General features: G+C 52.0%; 2 protein-coding genes across 3 annotated transcripts; one reads left to right on the top strand and one right to left on the bottom strand.

Annotated features, from left to right (window-relative positions):
• Positions 1 to 2,753: 2,753 nt before the first annotated feature.
• On the top strand, positions 2,754 to 5,726 carry CRIP3 (cysteine rich protein 3). Its single transcript, XM_017957466.2, is given in 8 exon segments — positions 2,754 to 2,851; positions 3,114 to 3,282; positions 3,701 to 3,758; positions 3,855 to 3,986; positions 5,104 to 5,175; positions 5,308 to 5,402; positions 5,497 to 5,579; positions 5,581 to 5,726. Coding segments are annotated over 8 exon segments (768 nt in total). The 3' UTR covers positions 5,642 to 5,726.
• A 342-nt stretch (positions 5,727 to 6,068) lies between these two features.
• SLC22A7 (solute carrier family 22 member 7) lies at positions 6,069 to 13,441 on the bottom strand. Of its 2 annotated transcripts, XM_017957877.3 has the most exons (11): positions 12,798 to 13,441; positions 12,383 to 12,457; positions 12,055 to 12,158; positions 11,768 to 11,922; positions 11,483 to 11,651; positions 10,294 to 10,417; positions 9,862 to 9,971; positions 9,148 to 9,362; positions 8,800 to 8,908; positions 7,371 to 7,577; positions 6,069 to 6,935 (listed from the first exon to the last, which is right to left on the bottom strand). In XM_017957877.3, the coding sequence occupies exons 1-11, from the start codon at positions 13,188 to 13,190 to the stop codon at positions 6,881 to 6,883; spliced, it is 1,716 nt and encodes a 571-aa protein (XP_017813366.1). In that variant the 5' UTR covers positions 13,191 to 13,441; the 3' UTR covers positions 6,069 to 6,880. The 2 variants fall into 2 exon arrangements, with proteins under 2 accessions (XP_017813366.1, XP_003897681.1); XM_003897632.5 differs by lacking the exon at positions 12,383 to 12,457 and having other exon boundaries at positions 12,798 to 13,439.
• Positions 13,442 to 16,364: the final 2,923 nt, after the last annotated feature.

Here is a 16,364-nt window from a genome sequence, read left to right as displayed (position 1 = left end):
ACCCCTGACCTCAAGTGCTCCACCTGCCTCAGCCTCCCAAAGTGCTGGGATTACAGGCGTGAACTATGGCGTCTGGCCTTATTTCTTTTTAAAATAATTTTTAGGCCAGGAGTGGTGGCTCACACCTGTAATCCCAGCACTTTGGGAGGCTGAGGCACATGGATCACTTGAGGTCAGGGGGAGTTCGAGACCAGCCCGGCCAACATGGTGAAACCCTGTCTCTTCTAAAAATACAAAAATTAGCCGGGTGTGGTGGCACGCACCTGTAGTCCCAGTTAATCGGGAGGCTGAGGCAGGGGAATTACTTGAACCCAGGAGGCAGAGGTTGCAGTGAGTCGAGAATGCGCCACTGCACTCCAGCCTGAACATCAGAGCGAGACTCTGTCTCCAAAAAAAAAAAAAAGAAAAAAGAAAAAACAAGAAATGACAGGCAGAAACAAGACAGGAAAATTCAGCGGAAGCTAAAACTAAGGATCTTGAAATACTCCCTAAAACAAGAAACAAATAATGAGAAAGCGTAGAAAAATTTGTTACAGTGTGGAAGGCTTCCACCCTTAGAACTTAACAAGGATGATAAAACAAGTGTTGTAAGTAAAAAGTATTGATGGAGACAATTCAGGAACAGGATTTACCTAAATACTTCATATGAATTGAATCATATGATATGTGGCCTCTTGTGTCTTGCTTTTCTTACTTAATGTTTTTATGGTTTACCTGTATTGTAACATGCATCAGTATTACATTCTTTTTTACGGCTGAGCAATATTCTATCATACGGATATACTACATTTTGTTTATCCGTTATCAGTTGATGAACTTTTGGGCTGTTTCTACCTTTTGACTGTTGTAAATAGTACTGCTATGAACATTCATGTACAAGTTTTTGTGTAGACATATGTTTTCATTTCTCTTGGGTATATACCTAGAAGTGGAATTGCTGGGTCATATGGTAACTCTATGTTTAACTTTTTGTCGAACTGCCAGACTATTTTCCAATTTGGCCACAACATTTTATGTTGCCACCAACAATGTATGAGGGATCCAATTTTGCCACATTCTTGCCAACATTTGTCTTTTTAATTATAGCCATCCTAGTAGGTGTAAAAAAGTATCTTATTGTGGTCCTGATTTGCATTTCCCTAATGACTACTGATGTTCAGCATCTCTTCATGTGCTTATTGGCCATTTGTATTTCTCTAGAAAAACATCTATTCAAATATTTTGCTCACTTTTAATTGGGTTGTCTTTTTGTTATTGCATTATAAGTTATTTATATAATCTAGTTACTAGATCCTTATCAGATCTGCAAATATTTTCTTTCATTCTGTGGATTTAAACTTCTTGAAATATTCTTTGAAGCACTACTGAACTACTTTTAACAAATATTTATCTGGGCATGGTGGCTCATACCTGTAATCCCAGCACTTAGGGAGGCCCAGACAGGTGGATCGCTTGAACCCAGAAATTCGAGACCAGCCTGGGCAACATGGCAAAACCCCATCTCTACAAAAAAAATACAAAAATTAGCCAAGTGTGGTGGCATGAGTCTGTAGTCCCAGCTAGTCCAGAGGCTAAAGTGAGAGGATTGCTTGAGCCGGCGAGTTGGAGGCTGCAATGAGCTATGATGCACCACTGCATTCCAGCCTGGGCAACAGACACCCTTCCTGAAATAAACACATTCATTAAAAAGACAAATATTTAAAAATTTTAAAGCAAACCAGATTAGAAATGTGTAGTTGGTGTTCATTATTTATTTATTTATTTATTTATTTTGAGATGGAGTCTCGCTCTTGTCCCCCCAGGCTGGAGTACAGTGGTGCGATCTTGCTCACTACAACCTCCACACCTCCTGGTTCATGCGATTCTCCTGCCTCAGCCTCTCGAGTAGCTGAGATTACAGGCATGTGCTACCATGCCCGGCTAATTTTTGTATTTTTAGTAGAGACGCGGTTTCGCCATGTTGGCCAGGCTGGTCTTGGACTCCTGACCTCAGGTGATCCTCCCACCTCGGCCTCCCAAAGTGCTGGGATTACAGGTGTCAGCCACTATGCCCAGCCGCCTTACAGCTTTAGGAGCAAACGACTGTATACAGACCATGTTTTGAAGCTTCCAAACTGAATCTTGAGTTCATTAAGGGATCCATCATAGTGATAGCTATAGCTGTTATAGCATTTATATGCCAGGCGCTGTTTGGGCACTCTACATGTATTAACCTGTTTAACTCTCATAACAATCCTATGAGGTACAGACTGTTACCATACTTACTGCATAGATGAGAAAATGGAGGCAGAGAGGGAGGGTAAGTAATTTACCTGAAGCCAAAGAGTAGGGTACCAGAGATGGGCTCCAGATTTTGTTGCTTTCAACCATTTGCTATATTGCCAAGGTGGAATTAAAACATTTCAAAGAATGCCTCCTCCCTCGCTTTGGCGAGAGTAGTGTTTTAATGGTGTCTGTACTGTGAACATTTTTCCTGTCCTTACCGCTCCAGAAACTGGTAGTGCTCCCTGTCCAGGTGTCTTCGTTGCATATTTGCCTTCCCAGTCTGGAGTCCACTCGGCTTCAAGATCCTCTCTCCTCCCCGTGGGTCTGAGCGAGGCTTTAATGCTCTTTGAAGTAACAGCGAAATAGCCGTATGTCTCCCAGGTAGAGTGGTTCTAAATTTTTGGTAGCCAATGTGCGCTGAGGAACAGCGGATTCAGCCCAGGGAGGCTCAAAGCTGAGCCGTGGGTGGAGCCAGCGGAGGGGGCGGAATGAGTCGCGGCGGCGTACCTACTGTGTGCCGTGTGCGTTGCCTGGAGCGGAGCTATGAGCTGGACCTGTCCGCGTTGCCAGCAACCCGTTTTCTTCGGTGAGGCCCGGGCTGCAGAGGGGGCGAAGATGGGGCGAATGGGCGCCGCGTCCCTGAGGACGCGAGGGCTGGCCACACTATGGTCCCAGAAACCCTTTTTCACTTGCAGCGGCTGGTAGTCTACGCACCACCCGCACCCACTCGGGTCTTCTCCCTTCCACCGAGAGCTCTGTGGGGAGTATGAAACCGGAGCGGGATGGTGCTGGCCTCCTGGAGACACTCCTCTCCAGGGAGCAGGGCAGGCCAACCTAATTCCCTAGAGGGCTGAAGGGGGAAAGGAGGGGCCCCAAACTTGGACAGGCTCCTCGCAGCTCGGTTCCACTTTGTCCTCCATAGCTGAGAAGGTGAGCTCCCTGGGCAAGAACTGGCACCGCTTCTGCCTGAAATGTGAGCGCTGTCACAGCGTCCTGTCTCCTGGCGGGCATGCAGAGGTAAGGCCTGGCCAGGGAGTACTGTCCTGTTTACATCACTGCCTCCCACCCGCCAGGCACCAACCCCAAACTTCAGCCCTGGAGACCTGCCAAAGAGAACCTCAGTAGCCAACCCCAAGGCTACACACCTGGTGGATCCCACACCAGCCAGGATTTTGGGAACCTGGGTTGTAACTGTGGATCCCATGGCTTTGGGAGTCAGGATGGGTGGGAAGCAGCATCACCTCCTGAGCTGCTCTTGCTCTTCCTCCCTTGACCATAGTGGAAATATTGTCATGCCAGCCCATCCACCACCCCTCCTAGGCCCACCAGACTTAGCCAGTGGACAGACACACCTGGTAGCCTGTCTGGAGGAAAGGCCTGTGGGGCATGGCTCCTGCTGGCCCTGAGTAACCCACTTCCCTCTGCTTGTGCCCAGCACAACGGGAGGCCATACTGCCACAAGCCATGCTATGGGGCTCTCTTTGGACCCAGGGGTAAGTACCAGCCTGAAAGGGGCCAGGGGTCAGCAGAACCCTCTCGGTGGCTGGGAGCTGGGGGCTCAAGCCTGACTTCCCCTATTCTCTCTTCAGGGGTGAACATTGGTGGTGTGGGCTCCTACTTGTACAACGCCCCCACTCCCAGCCCTGGCAGCACCACTCCTCTCAGCCCCAGCAGCTTTAGCCCTCCCAGGCCAAGGACTGGCCTCCCCCAAGGCAAGAAAAGTAAGTAAGACTGTGCTCAGCTCCTCCTAGTCCTCCTCCTGACCCTTCCCCAAGCTGGAGCGGAGGGTGGGCCAGGTGGCAGTCTCCTACCCAGCCTTCTGCTTCACATTCTCACAACTTCGTTCTTAGCAAAGTCTTCTCTATCTACCTCCCGCTTTTTTTTTTTCTCTTTCTTTCTTTCTTTCTATTCCCTCATGTCAGCTGCTGAGTTAAGATGTAAATTGTTGGGAGGCCAAGGCAGGCGGATCATGAGGTCAGGGGTTTGAGACCAGCCTGGCCAGCATGGTGAAATCCTGTCTCTACTAAAAATACAAAAATTAGCTGGGCATGGTGGCTGGTGCCTGTAATCCCAGCTACGGGGAGGCTGAGGCAGGAGAATCATTTGAACCCAGGAGGCGGAGGTTGCAGTGAGTCGAGGTCACGCCATTGCACTCCAGCCTAGGCAACAGAGTAAGACTCCATCTCAAAAAAAACAAAAAACAAAAAACAAACAAACAAACAAAAAATAGTTAATTGGGCAGATAGCATTATCCCCTCTCCTTGCATCCTCGCATTTTACAGGTGAGGAAAGTGAGATCCAGACAGGGCAAATGACCTTGTCCATTCACAAAGCTAGTCAGAGGCAAAGCTGGCCAGGAACTTAGGTCTATCCCAGGCCAGGGCCGTGGAAGGAATAACCTACAGGAGAGGAGTCATTGGGATAAGGCCAGCCTCTCACATTCTCCAACTTTTCTCCTCTGGTCCCTGCTTCCTTCCCTCCATTCCCTGAAGTAGGCAGTGACGCTATGCTCCCCAACACCTGACACCCATGCCCTGGCCAGCTCCTGTATCAGCTCAAGTTTCCTGAGGATTGAGTTGCTAGCAGGGTTGGGATGGTGTGTACCTGAGCCCCTGGGAGGATGACAAGGAAGCAGGTAGTCCCTAATACACATTGGGATGGGGCAGGAGGTGGAGTCAAAGGGGGCTCAGTTCCGGGCCTATAGAAGACAGACTCTTGGGTGCCTGGGTCGAGCACTCTGGAATGAGCATGGCTTTTGGAAGAGGACAGTGCCATATGCAGGCAGGTGCTGGTGGGCATCTCCACCTCAGACCTACCCAGGGCCTCTTCCCCTTAAAGGCCCTCCCCATATGAAGACATTCACTGGAGAGACGTCGCTGTGCCCTGGTTGTGGGGAGCCTGTCTATTTTGGTAAGTGACAGTGGAAAGCTTGGGGAGGGGGATACAGGGTGGGCAGCAAGGGGCAGGGAGGTGATCCAAGGCAGGTGGGTCTCCCTACTCTACCCCTAGAATGGAAGCACTACCACTTCTCTCCACCACCAGCTGAGAAGGTGATGTCATTAGGCAGAAATTGGCACCGACCCTGTCTGAGGTGCCAGCGTTGCCGCAAGACCCTGACTGCTGGGAGTCATGCCGAGGTGAGCAGGGCAGGAATGAGTGGTTATGTTGGGAGGAGGCTGGAAATGGGAAGAGAACCAGGCTGAGACAGCTCTCTTTCTCTCTGTGTCTCAGCATGACGGAGTCCCCTACTGCCACGTCCCCTGCTACGGCTACCTGTTTGGCCCCAAAGGTGGGCAGCCCCATCCCAGACACTGGGCCTAAACTATGGCATGTACATGGTCTGTGGGGATGTGTGGACAGCTTCCCCTGTGGTTAAGCATACCCTGCCCCCCACCCCAGTTCCCTCCAGCCCTGAACCCTGCACTACAGACCCAAGGCCTTTGGTGATAGGGCTCTCTCTCTCTCAGGTGTGAACATTGGCGATGTGGGCTGCTACATCTATGACCCAGTGAAGATAAAATTCCAATGAGACGCTCACAGAAAAGGTCACCCTAACTCAGGCCTCCCATCATGCCCCTCATGATCCAATGGGAGCTACAAAAATCTCCAGTCCCATGGGGGTTGGGGATGGTGGGATCGTGGGGACCTGGGCCTAGGTTCCATGGTAGGCCAGAGAGTCTAGACTTTCTCTGCCAATTTTTCCCTTTCCCATTTCTATCTGGTTAGTGAACAGCACATTTTGAAGGGTATCCTCCTCCTGGCCATCACAACCCCCTTCCCCAGCACATTCTAGAGCTTCAAGGTACTCATAAAATTTGTGTTTATTGAATTTCTGCCTCTCTGGCTTCTCCAATAAAATGTTGGCTCCCATGCCTTCAACTCTTCTTTGGGCATGAGACCAGTGGGTTGGAGGATGGGGAGTGTAGGGGTTGGGATGACATGCATTGCCCTGCAGGGTGCCTCGGAGGTAGCAGGGCCAGCCATGAGAACAAAAAGCTATGTTCTTTTTGTCCCTTGGGCCTGGCATTGGCAGTCCTAGCACCACACAGTGGACAGCATGCCCACTAGCCCCATTGGTACCAGAAGTCTCATATGCTAGTCCTTTCTTTAGCACCATCTCTAGAAGAAGCAGAAGCACCTTATTCAGTAACTCATTTGAGCATGGCAACAGATCCTATGGTAGAACCTGCCAAGAGGCTTCATTATCCATTTGGGAAATGAACAGACTGAGGCCCAGAGAGGGAAAGCCACATGCCCAAGGTCACACAGCAAGTTAATGGTGAAGGTGTTATCAGAGCCCAGGGCAGACTCGGTGGCTTCCTATCCAGGGCTCTTCCCACAGCTCTTCACCACTGCCCCAACCCAAGGGGCACCTTTATTTACAGAATCCTCCCCAGCCATGAGAGGGGTGCCCAGCAGCCACTGCATTCTGGGAAGTCAACTGTTCCTAGAAGCCAAATAATCAAGGTTGGATGAGCACAGGGAGAGGGTACTGGCGGCAACTCCAGCCCTAGGCAGAGGGTTCGATACTCCCAGCCTGAGTTGCAGGGCCTGCCCTTCTGCTCTCCCAGCCCCTGCTGCAGAGCTTCTGTGGAGGGCCTGCCTCCACTCCCACTTAGTTCTGGACCTGCTTCATGGGCATCTCTTCCTCCTGAAGACTGGTTGGGGCACTAGGGAGGAAGGAGTCGTGAGCAATGGTGGGATTTAATCCCCGAGCCTACCACCCCAGCCTGCCCCATCAGGGCTGTCCCAGGGCTCTCCCTAGTTTCTGATATACAAATCCCTATACAAGTGACTCACACACATGCTTGTGCACACCCCTGATGTGTAGGCATACTTGAGTGTGCACACATACACGTCTTCCTGAACAGCCTTATGTATTTGTGTTCATACACACATATGGACTCATGTACACATTTATGCTTGCAGTTTACATACCCCCCAATCATGCACCCTGAAACACTCACCTGTGCACACTCACATACATGCACCAAGTACATATGTGCATATATTTTCCTGTCTGAATCCTAAAGTGTTAGGTATCTGAGCACCTGCATCCATAAGAATGTGCTCACACGTACACAGACACAGTCCTGTGCACACACCTCTTTCTCTCCACGTCCTGGATGGTCTCTGGCAGCTGTGCCTGCCTCGTCTCTGGCAGCAGGAGGGCGGTGCCGGCAGCCAGCAGGGCGATCCCCCCATAAGCAAGCTTGGGCAGTGACAGCCACACTCCATCCAGCAAGGCCGCCAGTGGGGCCAAAGAGCCCCCCAGCCGGCCCACCAGTGCAGTCAGCCCCATCCCTGTCTGTCTGTTCAGAGAAAGAGGATGAGGGAGGCAGACAGTGTTCACACCTACCTGGGGTCATGCTCCACAGGGCTTCTCTCCAGGGTTGGCAGGCCCTGATACTCCCTTCTCCCCATATAGCTAAGAAAACTAGGACTTCTTTCAGTTGGTTTTCCCACCCACCTTCAGGCCAGGAAACCCCAAGCCAGCACCCACCAGAGGACAGGGCCCCCATTCTGACAGAGTACCAACCAGGTACCACTGAAAGAGAAGACAAGGCACCAGACTGGGATAAGGAAAGAGTGATGTGGAAAGAAGGTGGTCAGTAGTTTGTACAGGCCCTGCCATGACCAGATGCTTAGAAGTTTCCTTTTCCTACCTCCCAATAGCTAGCTGAAAGACCCCCCTGGGCCTTTCAAGGGGTTGCCCTTGGGACAGTCCTCAAGGGCATCTCTGCCTTCCAGGGGTGAATGGGATGGGGGTGGGCAGAATGGGGCTTCTTGGGGCTGTTTTCTTTTTATTATTATTCTTTATTTTAATTTTTTTAAATTTATGTGTTTATTTGAGACAGAGTTTCTCACCCAGGCTAGAGTGCAATGGCATGATCTCGGCTCACTGCAACCTCCATCTCCCAGGTTCAAGCGATTCTCCTGCCTCAGCCTCCCAAATAGCTAGGATTACAGGCATGCGCCACCACACCCAGCTAATTTTGTATTTTTAGCAGGGATGGGGTTTCACCATGTTGGTCAGGCTGGTCTCGAACTCCTGACCTTCAGTGATCCGCCCGCCTTGGCCTTCCAAAGTGCTGGGATTACAGGCCTGAGCCACAGTGCCCGGCCTTGGGGCTGTTTTCTTAAGGAGGCCCAGAAAGGATGTCTGATGTGGCTTAGGGTCACATAGTGCAGAAGATAAGATGCCCTGCCTTCTCCAAGACTAGGGCAAACACAGAAGGCCCTGATTAGTTCTGTATTCTGGGTGTAACGTGAAGAATGAGTGAGAGGCTGGGTGCAGTGGCTCATGCCTGTAATAGTGCCTGTAATACCAGCACTTTTGGAGGCTGAGGCGGGAGGATCGCTTGAGGCCAGGAGTTTGAGACCGGTCTGGGTAATATAACAAGACCCCATCTCTACCAAAAAAAAAAAAAAAGGACTGAGAGAGACCAGCCTGTGGCGTGTGTATGTAGAAGTGTTGGTTAAGACACGTGACTAACAAGCCCCATACCCCAGGTTGGTTGCAGGTTTCCTTACCTGAGCACCGTAGGGTACAACTCCGAAGTGAACAGGTAGACAGTGGTGAAGGCAGCTTCAGAAAAACCTTTCCCCATCACTGCCAGGACGGTGCTCCAGGACTTCATGTCTGGAGGGAAGCGGGTTCAGATAGTGAGAGGGCCTTGGAGGAGAGCCAGGGTGTTCTGGATAGGGTGCAGAGTCTCCAGAGTGGGCTGAACTTAAGTTGGAGTGAGTCTGAGCTCACTGGGTAAGAGTGGGGAGCTGTGGGGAGGAGTGGATTCTTGGCCAGGAGGTAGGTCTCTGGGGAGTGGGCAGGGTTCCTGGCCCAGCTTCTGGGGTGGGCAGAACCTATGGGACTGGGCTCACCGGAGGACACTAGCAGTCTAGTGCCAAGCGCCAGGGCCGTGCCCAGCAGTGTCCCGGCTTGCGTGAGGCGGCGTCCTGCGTGGCGCACCGACAGGTAGACCAGCAACTTGAAGGGCAATTCCACGGCCCCAAACAACAGCTGCGTCTGGTACACATTCAGCCCCAAGCCTGACACATCCAGACTCAGGCCGTAATAGGAGAAGTTCACTCCGAACCTGAAAGGAGTTGCAGTGCCACTCGGGGGACCCTCCTTCCCATCCCTCTTTGGCCTCTCTTCTTAGGAAGACTTGGCCTTTTATAAGGGCAATCTCCTTCCGTCTCCGTGACCCCCCTCCCACCACCAGGACCTTCCCTGACATCCATAATGCCCTCCGAGTGTGCAGCAGGCGCCAGTGGTCAAAGCGCCTTTACCCTAATTTTCACAGCAACCCTGACATGGAACTGACAACAGTCCGTTTTACAGAAGGGACACTGGGGCTCTGAGTGGCTAAGTGATCCATCCCTTTCCAAGTAAGGAAGTGGGAGTCTGAACTTGAACCCATGTGCCTCTGCTGCCTGCTTCATTTTCTGACTTCCCCGGGCAGATTGCCCACCGAGGCTTATCCTCCTGCCGTCCACCGTGACACTCTACTTGTCCCTCAGAGCCTTTCTCACACTCAGCACCAGCCTGGAGTTTGCTCCTCCCTCCTACCACACCCACACCAGCCTCCTCACCACACCACCATGCAGCACAGTGAGATGTGTCGGAGCCGTGGCGTGCGGAACAGGTCTAGGTATGAAGGTCTTCGGACCACCCGTTCCTCGGCAGCCACTTTGCTCACAGCCTGGTAGGGAAGGAGGTGAGGTTGTAATATCAGAGTTGGCTATGTGATCTCAATGGGATACAGTACTCTCCCCCCACCCCTCTCTATTCCTCCCATATGCAGTGGTAGGGGTGGAGATGCACATGGCAGCTGAGAAGAGTAGGTCTCAAATGATGGATGTGGCCCACCGGAGCCAGGTAGGACATCCTAAAGAGTTCGGAACTCTCCATGGGGGCTCAGGGGCTTTTCCTGCCATACATGGTGGGCTGTGGGAGGGGACACTTGACACAGCCCACCCCCCACACACACATACATGCATGCTCACAAACACATTCACCCTCACCTCCTGGCTGAGGCTGTCCTCACACACTGGCCGCCCATTGAGCCTGGCACAGTGGAGCAGGTACCTGTGGGCCTCTTTCACACGGCCCTGAGTTAGAAGCCAGCGTGCAGACTCAGGCACCCACCTAGGAATAGGCAGGAGGCCCTTCAGCCAGAAAGTCATGACCCTAAGCCACATGTTCCTGGACATACTACAGGCTCTCAACTTGCAGGGTCTTGCTCATGCAGTCTTCTCAGCCTGGAACATCAGCCCCTCCCCAAGCCCTCCACACTTGATGAGCTTTTATTCATCTTTCAATGCCCAATTTAAAAGCCACCTCTGGGCTGGGTGCAATGGCCCATGCCTGTAATCCCAACACTTTTGGAGGTCAAGGCAGGAGGGTGGGTTTGAGCCCAGGAGTTCAAGATCAGCCTGGGCATCATGGCAAGACTCTGTCTCTACAAAATATCAAAAAATAAATATTAGCCGGATGTGGTGGCACACGCCTGTAGTCCCAGCTACTCAGGCTAATGCAGGAGAATCACTTGAGCCTGGGAGGTTGCGACTTCAGTGAGCTGTGATTGTGCCACTGTACTCCAGCGACACAGCAAGACCTTATCTCAAAAATAAATAATAATAAAGACAATAAAACACCTCTTCCCACACTTTCTTGCCCAGGCCCAGGTCCTCCATAGCCTGGGAGTCCCTTACTCAACTGAATTGGCCTTACCCTCAAAACCAGCTCCCAGCACCAGCCACTCACTTCTCCCATGGGTGGCAGGAGGGAATAGGATGAAGGAGGGACAGACATGTAGACATATCCAGAAGGGTCACCCAAGGTCAAATCATCTTTGGGAGGCAATGTAGTACCCACGCTACCTGTCCTCCCACTCTCCTGCCTGAGTTCCCCACCCCCATGCTGGCCCTGCCCCTATCCCCAACTCTGCAAGATGCCAGCCTCAATTTATGTTTGGCTCTTTGTCTGTCTGTATCTATCTTGTTCTCTGCTTCTCACTGTTCCTTGCCATCTTCTTTCTGTTGATCTCTGTCTCTCTGTCTCCTTTTCTCTGTCTCTTTCTGTCTCTTGCTCACTTACTCTGTTTCTCTTTCCCTTCATCTCTCAATCTCTCTATCTTCAAATCTCAGGCTCTGATTAATCTCATCTTTGACTTCCTGTATCTCCCGCTCCTCAGCTGCCTGCAGTCCTCACCAGAGGCTGAGGATGCCTGGGGCACAAGGCAGGGTGACAGCTAGCAGAAGCCATCGCCAGTCCCGTATCAGGTACCCAACCAGTGCCAGCAGCATCACGCCCCCTGTCCAGAAGGTGCTGCTCAGGACTCCGGCCACAGTGCGGTGCTCCACATCCAGCCACTCCAGCTCTGGCCCAGGGCAGGAGACAGGAAGATGGTTAGTGAGGACCAGATGGGCTCAGTCTCACTCTGACAACTGCCTTCTTCCAGCCCTCTAGGTCCTGCCTGTTTCTTGCCTGCCTCACCCAGTGGCATCACGATGATGGTAAAACCAGCCAGGGCTGAGCCAGTGAGGGTGCGGGTGATGGCGAACATTACATAGCTGACGGAGGCTGCAGATGCCAGGCCCAGCACCAGGGTACTCACGTAGGCCACCAGCAGCAGACGCCTCCGCCCAAACCTGCAAAGGGGTCATGCAGGATCAGTTCCCTGTGGAAGGAGGTTCTAAGATATAGTAGACTAGGCTCATTCCCCAGCTAGTGGGAGAAAGTTCCCCCAGCCAGTTTCTTATTGGCCCAGTGCCTCACCCCACCTGTCAGACAGATATCCAAAGGCCACAGCCCCCACCAGCACACCGGCGAAGAAGAAAGTGGATGCAGCTCTGTTCAGGCCTTTCTGCTCACACACCAGATCCCACTGCAAGGACAGGCAGAAAGGGACCTGCTGTGAACATCAGCCCTCTCCAGCAGGTGCCAGCTCCTCCTCTCCAGACCCTGGAGCCTTCTGAGGCAAGCTCTGCCGTTCTGGTACCTCTGTGCCAGATAATAAACCTCCCAGCGATTCATGCCAGTTTGGGGAATAGGAAAGTTTGTCCCTCCCCAGTCCTGCAGCCTCAGCTTCTTCCCAAGGAAGGCCTTGACCTGCTGCCTCCCAGGGAGACTCTGCCTCCACCGACATTCCACCTCCAGATGGATTATGTAAATACCGACCCGGGACTGGAAAAGAGGAAGGGAGAAAAGAAGGCCTCTATTGTTTCTCCACCTCTTGCTACAGAAATCGCCTTCTCAGCTGTTTGTCCCAACTCTGTGAAGCCACTTTAGCCCTTCCCTGCCTTAATCACCTCCCAATTAATGATGATGATAACAGTTCTTGTGTAGGAGCCTGTTACTACAAGCCATGAACTAAAAGTGCCTTATATTCATAGCTCCCATCTACAGGTTGGTAAGCTGAGACTTTACAAGGTAAAGTAATACATCTAATGCCTATACAGTAACCACCCAAGGCAATGGCAGGGCTATCCCTCTCACATGTCTCTCAACTTCTGGGCTTAAGTACCTCAGTTGCAGTGGTAGAGGAGAACTCTGAGTGGTCGTACTCCCAGCCCTGAGAGCAGGGCACTGTGGCAGGTTCATCCTCCAGCTCCCCACGGCTCTGCCTTTCTTCCCCCAGCGTGGTGTTGGGGAGAGCCTGGGGGTAGGCAAAGCGGAGGCAGGAGCTAAGCGTGCCATCGGGCTCCCGGGGAATGTAGGCCTCCAGCCACGCATCCTGATGGCTGAAGTTGGCAGGGGCACCCGGCAGGGCACATCGGTGGGCAGGCACAGCAGCCAGGAAGATGGGCAGGAGGAAATGCAGTGGTAGCAGCACTCGGGGCAGGGCCAGCAGTGCCACATTCCGCAGTTGGAAGGGCCCAAAGCCGCCCACCTGCTCCAGCAGCTCCTCAAAACTCATGCTGCTCACCCACCAACCGTTTCAGGTGCAGTCTCCCTCTAGTATCCAGCCAGCTCAAACTGCCCACCGCATAGACCCTTGGACTCTGGAGGCGGGAGTGGATGGACTGAGTGGAGAGCCTGCAGCCAGAATCCAGCCCTCAGGGGCTGGCCCAGGACTGGGCCCTCCCCAGCCACCAGATCTCCAGGGACCCCTACCTGTCTTGCCTGGTGCCTGGGGGAAGGGGAAGCCATCCATTCAGAGGTCACTGGCTCGTGGCTCTGGGGCTTACCCATTAGTGTTCAAGGACCAAGGCTACCATGATGAGGTAACTGGGTGACAGCATAGGAGGTGAGCCCCTACCCCCTTGGTCAGCAGAGCTCCCAGGATCCCTAAGAAGAGGAGGCCCCTGGGGCCTGGGGCTAGCTCTCCCAGGGTGCCCTTTGTCCTATGAGACCTTAGATCAGCCTTGCCTATTTGCAGCTACAGCCATGGCCTGGCCGACAGCCCAGGATTCAGAGCTGAAAGCTGGATCCTAACCAGGTTTCCTTCTGCTGAGCCATGAGGCCTCCTCGCATCCCTCTCCCCCGCTGGGAGCTGATGCCTTGGCCTGAGACACACCTGTGATCACACTGGGCAACTTGACCTTTCTGAGGGCCCCACGCTCGTCCCATTCCCACTTCACTCAGGGACTCTCCCCATACATATGGTTCCAACTGCCTGTCCCATTCCCCTATTTCCAGCAGCTTCCTAAATTACCTTTTGGAGGGATAGGGAATGGCAGGGGGTGCATTGCCAAGGTCTTGCCATAGGTACCTGCAATGCCTAAGATTACCTTTTGGAGGGGTAGGGAATGGGGGAGGGGGTGTTACCAAGGTCTTGTCATAGGCACATGCAATACCTAAGACTCAATGTTCAATCTGACCTTCCCACTCAATTCTCAATCATGGTCCCTGCAGAAAAAGTACAGCAGAGACCAGCAATGTCCGATTTATTCTCATCTGATTCTCCAAACACTTGGCTGGCACACCCACTAGTTTAATCCAGTTCCTACTTTGAACAGGTCAGAAAACTAAAGACAGGGTGGGGACCTGCTGGGGTCACACAATGACTCAGCAGCAGAGCTGAAGAAAAGAGCGGGTCCCCTGACTCCAGACCAGGAATCTCACTTTTGATCCAAGCTGCTGAGCTGGTGATGTCCCAGTCTGCTCCAGGCTGGGCTCCCTGAGAAAGCTCTGGGAAAGGAGCTAAATCGATGGCATGGCATGTGTTAATGGGGGTGCTGACAGCCATGGAGTGAAGCAAGAGGCAGCTAATGGTGGTGACAGTGACAGGGGGTGACAATAAGAAGAGACGTTTGAGTCTCTAGTGCATCCTTGCCATTCTGAAGGGTACATAGATGCCTCAGACACAGTCCCTACCCTTAGGGAGCTTACAGGAGGGTTAAAATAAGCTACCCCTCCCTGTCTCCAGTGTCACCCCTTTCAACCCATTCTCCACACACTGGCCACAGTGAACATTTAAACACAGATCTAAGAGGGTCATATTCCTGTTTAAAACCTTTCACCAGATTCTACCGCCTGAGGGGGAAAGTCCAGCTCCTTCGCTTGGCCCTTATGACTTCCCTAGGACCAGATTCTCTCCCCCAGTCCACCCCTGACCCCTCTCCAACATGCCCCCTTCCCTCTAGTTCTCTGCACACACCAGCTCATTGGCATGTCACGCCTTAGTGTGGTCCCTTGGACAATGTGGCCTCCTCCTCATTCACCAAGTGAATGCCCAGGCCTCCCTGAAGACCAGCTCAAGGGGAGATACCTCCACCCCTCTCATCCCCACTCACATGTGACCTCACACTGTTGGCTCCTCCCTCATTTAGTACTATGTAATCATATTATTAATATAAAATGTATACAGCACCATAACACGTTGCAGCTCCTGAGAGGTAAGTTTTGTGGTCACCCCATCTCCATGTCCCATCCAGTGGCTCCACAGGGTAATATTCTGAAGTTTTTCCACAGCCAGAGAGGACAGCTAACGAGGCCAACCTCAGCCATTGGCTGTGACCCCTTAGTTTTCACAATGGGAATTTCTTTCCTGCTTTAATATCAGAAATAGCTGATAATCATACAGTGGTTACCTCTCCCCCTTGACATTGGCTCCTAGGAAACTCAAATCTAAATCTGCAGCCCCGGCCAGACACAGTGGCTCATGCCTGTAATTCCAGCACTTTGGGAGGCCAAGGCGGGTGGGTCACTTGAGGTCAGGAGTTTGAGATCAGCCTGGCCAACATGGCAAAACCCCGTCTCTACCAAAAATACAAAAAATTAGCTGGACATGGGGGCAAGCGCCTGTAATCTCAGCTACTCAGGAGGCTGAGGCAGGAGAATCACTTGAACCCGGGAGACGGAACGTTGTAGTGAGCCGAGATCGTGCGACTGCAGTCCAGCCTGGGCAACAGGAGCGGAATTCTGTCTCAAAAAATAAAAAATTAAAAAATCTGCAGCCTCTTTCCACAGAGAGTAATCTGGCATTAATTTTACTTCTGGCTCCATCTTATTCCCTGGCCCTACCCCATATGGAAGCTCTCGTCTCTAATGTCATTGAAGAATGATGGTGACAGTGACCATGATGGCTGATGATGGAGCTGGACAGGCAGGTATGAAATGCTGAGTCTAACCAGAGGATAGATAGATCAACTCCGAATCACCAGTTAAGAGCTGATTTTGATTGTATTTTAACCATCCTCCAACCCCTCCAACATGGGAATTCTAACCTGAGCTCAGAGGCCAAGGTAGAGACCTTCATTTATACCCAACTGGATGGAGAGGAGCCTTGTGCAATGGAAAAATAACAACTCCTGGCCAGGCATGGTGGCTCATGCCTGTAATCCCAGCACTTTGCGAGGCCAAGGCGGGTGGATCACTGGAGGTCGGGAGTTCGAGACCAGCCTGGCCAACATGGTGAAACCCCGAATCTACTGAAAATACAAAAATTAACCAGGCATAGTGGCTCATGCCTGTAATCCCAGCTACTCAGGAGGCTGAGGTAGGAGAATCGCTTGAACCCAGGAGGTGGAGGTTGCAGTGAGCTGAGATTGCACCACTGTACTCCAGCCTGAGTACAGTATAAGAATAAGACTTTGACTCAAAAAAAGAAAAGAAAAAGAAAAAATAACTCCTTAATTGGAATTATTAC

Source organism: Papio anubis, chromosome 6, assembly GCF_008728515.1.
Source record: "Papio anubis isolate 15944 chromosome 6, Panubis1.0, whole genome shotgun sequence".
NCBI lineage: Eukaryota > Metazoa > Chordata > Mammalia > Primates > Cercopithecidae > Papio > Papio anubis.
Note: the sequence above shows the minus strand (reverse complement) of the source record. Positions and strands in the feature narration are given on the sequence as shown.

Coding starts and splice junctions, on each gene's coding strand:
- SLC22A7 (XM_017957877.3), bottom strand. CDS start 13,190: ATGAGTTTTGAGGAGCTGCTGGAGCAGGTGGGCGGCTTTGGGCCCTTC. Junction 12,159..12,382: donor GTCTCCCTGGGAGGCAGCAG/GTCAAGGCCTTC, acceptor CTGTCCTTGCAG/TGGGATCTGGTGTGTGAGCA. Junction 11,652..11,767: donor CATCATCGTGATGCCACTGG/GTGAGGCAGGCA, acceptor GCCCTGGGCCAG/AGCTGGAGTGGCTGGATGTG.